Source organism: Cricetulus griseus, chromosome 7, assembly GCF_003668045.3.
Source record: "Cricetulus griseus strain 17A/GY chromosome 7, alternate assembly CriGri-PICRH-1.0, whole genome shotgun sequence".
Lineage (NCBI taxonomy): Eukaryota > Metazoa > Chordata > Mammalia > Rodentia > Cricetidae > Cricetulus > Cricetulus griseus.
In genome coordinates this window covers 130,850,187-130,856,186 of record NC_048600.1, presented here as the reverse complement: position 1 = coordinate 130,856,186, position 6,000 = coordinate 130,850,187, and the positions used below count along the sequence as shown (strand labels likewise).

Below are 6,000 nucleotides of genomic sequence, written 5' to 3'. Positions count from 1 at the left end.
ACCCTACCGACTCCGCGGGAACCACGCCAGGCCGCGGCAGGGTCTCTGGACTCCCGGGTGCTTCCGGAGCTTGTGGCTCTGCGCGCTTGCGTCATCGCGTAGACTGGCTGGGCGGCCGGAGGGGAGGGTGACGTGCGCGTCGCGAGTAGCAGAGGCGGGGGGCGGGTCCAGGGAAAAGGTTTCGGCGCTAAGTCCCGCCTCTTAAAGGTACCCGGACCTCTGCGCGCGGCCTCCGGACGCGCCCGGCAGTGCGGCTCCTTTAAAGGCCGTGGTGACACGTGTGTGAGGCTCCCGAGGCCCGGATGGTGCGCGTGCGGCCCGGCCCGGAGCGGACGCTGGTGCTGCGCGGGCCTTCGGCGGGCCGCTGAGAGGCCTGTGAGGTGGAGGGCGAGCACGGCGAGCGCAGGTGCTTCCGCGGGGCTTGGGACGAGAGAGGCCGGGAGGTGCGCGCTCCCACCCGCGGGGTTCGGGGACTCCGGAGAAGGCTGACAGGTGCGTGGCCGGCGTGGGTGCCCGGGGAGGACAGGGGGACAGCGGGCGGCGCCGGGACCGCTGAGGAGGGACAGAGGCGCGGGAGGCCGAGGAAGGGACAGGTGAAGCGAGGGGCGCCCGCGAACACCGGCGAGGCCGGGGCGTTGCATCAGGCGCGCTGCATCCCGGTTCTTCCGGAACCTGCGGCTCCAGGGATCTGCGTGACCCCGGGGCTGCACTCTGGGAGCGGGCTGTTCCTCAGAAGGTCCCCGGGGCTGCGGACCTCACGGTGGCCAGGCCGAGCTGTCTGTAGTCCAGCTTGTGGTCTAGGGCGGGGACGGATCCTTAACGCGCATCCGCACCGGGTCGTAATGGGAGGCGGCATTCTAGCCCGATGCCCATTGCTTCTGGTGTGCGCGCGCGCCTGCCTGCGCCCCTGCCGCCCTTAGGGATGGAGATGGTTAGAACAGCCACCTGAAACGGGGAGGGGGGAGGCCGGCGTCCGCATAGCCTGGCTTAGCGATGGATGCCAAAGAGACGTGTGTGTAGTTCAGCTGTTCCTGGGTCGGAACGCTCTGCTGTGGGCAGCCTTGGAGGCCCCCAGCCCTGCCCGTCTTCTCCCCCAGCATGTAACTGACCCCGTAAGTCTTAAGTGAGGTTTTCTTGGAAAACCCTTTGAAGAGAAGAGGGAAATGCCTTGTGTGAATGGTGTCTGTCTGAATGAGAATTAGGTATGTAAATTGAGGGCACAGAGTATCCTAGACCTTAAGAGACCTGGGTAGGCGAACGAATGGCTCAGCCTCCGAGTCACACATGCTGCGTGCGTGTGCACATCAGGAGGCTTGCCGGGAATCACAAGATCTTTTTTTTTCTGCTTCCTACATCATGTAGCTGTATCTTTCAGGTAGAATTGTAGAGACTTTCCTGCCATAACTTCAAAAACTATCCTGACTGAATGAACCTGACTTAAGTGTAAGGTGCTAATGTCAGATGACTTTGGGTTAACGTTCCCATTTGGTCTTCCTTGGACTGTGTTATGCCAGGACAACGTTCTCACTTCCTTTTGGGAAGCTTCCTATGAGTGATTTTGGAAGTGATGTTGATGGAGTTTCAGAAGACAGGCTATCTCCCTTCTGCAGTGTGAGAACACTCTGTTGGGGTGGGGGCATTGGTTAGATGGAGTGGACAAATGTTTCTAGGCACTCTGCTAGAGAACCTGGGTATGGGGAGGTGAGCCAAGATTGGACAGACGGTTATTAAGCCCATCAGTGGTGCGTTGTGCTGACCGTGCCATCCTTTTGATGTGTGTGTTTGAGTAGTTGGAAAATACCTTTATGTGATCAAGTTGACTGTAGGTGGGAACCGAAGACAGGGTTTATAGTTATGAGAGTAAAAAATTCTTGATTATTTTCTTAGAAAAAACTGGCTAATGAAATCAAAAGAGTTTGAGATTTTTATCCATTGTTCTTATTGCCTCCGTAGCCCTTGGACATGATACTCAGAATGGCTTTGCCCCACGGGTGTGAGAAGTGTGAGAGGGTAGTCACACAGAGCAGAGGGCAGCATGTTCATGACATAAATTTAGTAATCTGTTAGCACAGTTGTCCTCTGGATCACTGTGAATTCAGCACAGAGATGCCTTTTTTTTTTTTTTTTTTTTTTTTTTTTTTTTTTTTTGGGGATTACGGGCATGCATCTGTCTGTGCCTGGCTCCTTTTCACCTTAGTGGTGCTGTTTTCCTGGTAGAAGGTCACAGGCCACACAAGAAAGCCACTTAGGGGGCAGCAGGAGAAACCTGTCATGGGTGACAATCTTGCTGTTCATCCTCCAGGTACTGGTACCTTTTCTGGACTCTATACTTGGGCATTGTTGGTGACTGGAGTCTTGGGGAGCACCTGCTGGGTCAGTGCCGGCCCTCCCCTGAGAACCTGATTCCCTGCTGCAGAGAAAAGCAGCAGCCAGGCTCAGACAGCCCAGGTAAGCCCCGGAGCTTCCCTTGTCTCTGTTCCTCCAGTGACCAGAGCCTGGCAGTGGCTCCGTGAGCCCCCACCACAGAAGGCTTTGTGATTCTTGTGTCAGGGGACTGGTGCTTGCTGGTTTGGGTTTAGGTTTTAATTTTATTTGTTTTGGGGTGCCTGTGTACCTCAAACCTGTGTAGCTGGTTCTTGGACAGTCAGGGTAGCTGGTACCATTTGTCTCATGTGAGTGAGCAGTTTCAGAGATGGAATTTTCTAAGTGTGACTCAAACAGCTAACAGTGGCCAGGTGGGTGGAGAGGTGGGAGGCAGTGGGCAGGGCGAGGGACACGTGTGCCAGTTGATGATGGTGATGGAGGGGCTCTTCTTCCTTACAGTGTCTGCTGTTGTCCTGGCAAACTGTGCCTCTGTTAGGGACTTATGCGCAGCAGGCTCCCTGGCTAATCCCTGCAGCCACCTTCCCAGTTAGAATCCAAGCTTGGGGCTGTGTAAATATGGAGAACACAGATCTGTCCCGTGGAGCCTGGGTCCCTGCTGTCACTCAGCGATATTAGAGAGAGAGAATATATATATATATATAATATATATATATATAGAGAGAGAGAGAGAGAGAGAGAGAGAGAGAGAGAGAGAGACTGTCTGTCCGATTAAGACATGGTCATACTCTGTAGCCCAGACTGGCCTGGAATTCTCAGTAGGCCTGCCTCAACCTCTCAAGTGCTGGGAGTATGCCAGCATTGAGAAGCTGTGCCCAACTAAGAGAGACAGTCTGTATGTGTACTGCCAGTGGAAACAGAATAGCCAAAAATGCAAGGTCAAAGTTCACAGTAGCTACATTAAAACAATGGAAAGGTAACATTGATTTTTTTTTTTTTTTGGTTTCTTTTTTTTTTTTTTTTTTTTTTTTCAAGACAGGGTTTCTCTGTGTAGCTTTGGAGCCTATCCTGGCACTTGCTCTGGAGACCAGACTGGCCTCGAACTCACAGAGATCTGCCTGCCTCTGCCACCGGAGTGCTGGGATTAAAGGCGTGTGCCACCAACACCCAGCTCAAGATTCCCTTTTTTAATGTTTGTTTTTCAGTGTACATATGTGTGTTTATGTACACATGAGTGCAAGTGCCTATGAGTTTTAGAAGAGGGTATTGGATTCCCTGGATCTGGCTATAGTGGTTGTGAGCTGTTGACAGGAGTGCTGGCAACTGCACTGGGCCCTCTGCAACTCATTGTTCACATTTGTTGCTTGTAACCAGAATGTGTGAGAATTAGCCATCCACTATTTTTTAAATAGTTTCAGGAAATAATGACCATTGCCACAGACAGCGTTGCTTGTTCTGCCTTTAGCTGCTCCTGTACTTTTTGGGTAGCTGTCCTGGTGGCTGCTGTGTATAGTGAGCAAGCAGAAGCCGTGTGCTTGTTGTGGAATGTAGCTGTTTTGTGGGTCTGGGGTTCTTCCCGCCCTTACAGGAATGCACCATGCCCATAGTCGATAAGCTGAAGGAGGCTCTCAAGCCTGGCCGCAAGGACTCAGCAGAGGATGGGGACCTGGGCAAGCTGCTGGCTGCCTCTGCCAAGAAGGTCCTTCTGCAGAGGATTGAGTTTGAACCTGCCAGCAAGAGCTTTTCCTTCCAGCTGGAGTCCTTGAAGAGCAAATACGTGCTGTTGAACTCCAGGGCCGAGGGAGCTAGTCACCACAAGAGCAGAGATGAGCTGCAGGCCAGGAAACCAGGTACTGGGGCTGTGTTTGGACAGGTGGGTAGCCCTGAGCTGGCAGCTGCAGTAGCTTTGGGCTTCCAGGAGTCAATGGGCTATGGTAATAGATGTCATGAAACATACAGGGTGAGTAGGAAGGGTATCTACACTTGAACATTCCTTGACTGTGACCCCCTTCTTTAATGAGGTCAGAAAGCAGGCCCTGGGGTCTAAGGAAGTAGCTCAGCCATTGAAAGCATTAGCTACGGGAGCCTGCAACTCAAACCCACACAAATGGCAGATTTGGGTGCTCCAGTGTACCTGTAACGCTAGCACACCTTCAGTGAGATGGGGGAGGAGACAAGAGGACCAGAAGGAAGCTCAGGGACAGATAGCCTGGAGTAGGAGACACTCTGCCTCAGCACTGTGAGGAGTGAAGAATTGACTCCTAAAAGTTGTCCTCTGACCCCGACACACATGCCATTTTACTCTCGAGTACACCTATGCACAGTTAATTTGGGGTGGGGGCGAGAAAGTGAGGGGTGAAAATACAGAAGTGGGTGGATTCCTTGGTACGCAGTATGTCACAGAGCTGGGACCACAGGGGGGCTTCATTGAGCTCTGGACTGAGCATGGAAGGTCCCTGGGATGACCTGGTCTCATCTTTCTCTTCTAGGCACCGAGCGTGTGTCTGGAAGTGGAGGCGATGGAGTCCCTGCCCCACAGAAAGTGCTCTTCCCTATGGAAAGACTATCGCTAAGGTGGGAGCGTGTCTTCCGTGTTGGTGCAGGGCTGCACAACCTGGGTAACACCTGCTTCCTGAACTCCACCATTCAGTGCTTAACCTACACGCCGCCTCTGGCCAACTACCTGCTCTCCAAGGAGCACGCCCGGAGCTGTGAGTGGGCCTTACTGGGGGACTTTGCTGTGAGTCAGCTGAAACAAGCACTTTCCTCACTTTAACACCAGCTAGATAAACCCTGTGCCTAAGGGGCTGTCAGTCTATCTGTCTGACAGTTGAAGCTATTGGAACCTGGTGATTGACAGACACAGCGAGGGAAAGTTCACCTGGGGTCTCACTGAGGCAGGGTTATGTTCTCTAGAGAGAAGGGTTTTTGAAAGATACCTCCACACAGTGTCTGTTCCAACTATTTTATGTGTATACTGAACCGGTATGTTTCATATACATGGCAAAACATGCCCCAAAGTAGAAATTAAAATTGGGTGAAGTAACTGGAGCGCTGAGACTTACCAGAGGTAGCTCTTGTTATTCCTTCAGTAGCTCTCCTAGTGAGCAGAAAGGTGATACTCACTAGCTTGTCACCATCCTGCCTTACTAATGAGATGGTCTGAACTTGTTACCTAAAACGAAAGCACCTTGGGCAGCTGTGGAAATCATATGGAGAAACTTGGGTTCCTCCTGAGAGCACAGGCACAGTGTAGGAAATCCTCCCACAGATGCTGTGGGCTCTGCGTGCTGAGAGAGCCTCCCACCTGCCTGTGCCCCAGTTCTGCTGCAAAACAGCTGTGTCTCTAGAATGTTCTAGGGCTTTCTTCTGCCTCCTGTCCCTATTTTACAGACTAATACCAACTTCCGCACATAGCTCTAAGGGTGAAATGGATTCTGTCAAAGGCCTGGTGTGATGTCACCTGGCACGGGATGGCTGTGAGTTTTCCTATCTAGGTGGTCAAGAAGTCACTGTAGTGGAAGAGTAAAAGAGGATGCTCACCTGAAAAATGGATGGTGATGACAGCAGAACCTCTTAGAGTAGCAGGAGAAGGGCCTTTCCCTTCTGATAATGCACACAAAGCAGTGAAGCGTTATTCTAGATGGTGACCTTGTAAGTGTATTATAAGGGGTACTC

The 6,000-nt window shown here is 52.3% G+C and overlaps 1 protein-coding gene across 4 annotated transcripts in view; it reads left to right on the top strand.

Moving 5' to 3' along the window:
- The first annotated feature begins 354 nt into the window (after window positions 1–354).
- Window positions 355–6,000, top strand: part of Usp36 (ubiquitin specific peptidase 36) — a 30,115-nt gene continuing 24,469 nt past the window's right edge. For 3 of the 4 annotated variants that reach the window (XM_035447408.1, XM_027425522.2, XM_027425520.2), the window contains exons 1-4: window positions 355–492; window positions 2,303–2,448; window positions 3,911–4,172; window positions 4,812–5,033. In XM_035447408.1, the coding sequence (XP_035303299.1) occupies window positions 3,920–4,172; window positions 4,812–5,033 (475 nt within the window). In that variant the 5' untranslated portion in view covers window positions 355–492; window positions 2,303–2,448; window positions 3,911–3,919. The remainder of the gene's footprint in view (window positions 493–2,302; window positions 2,449–3,910; window positions 4,173–4,811; window positions 5,034–6,000) is intronic. The other variant, XM_027425521.2, reaches the window with a different exon arrangement.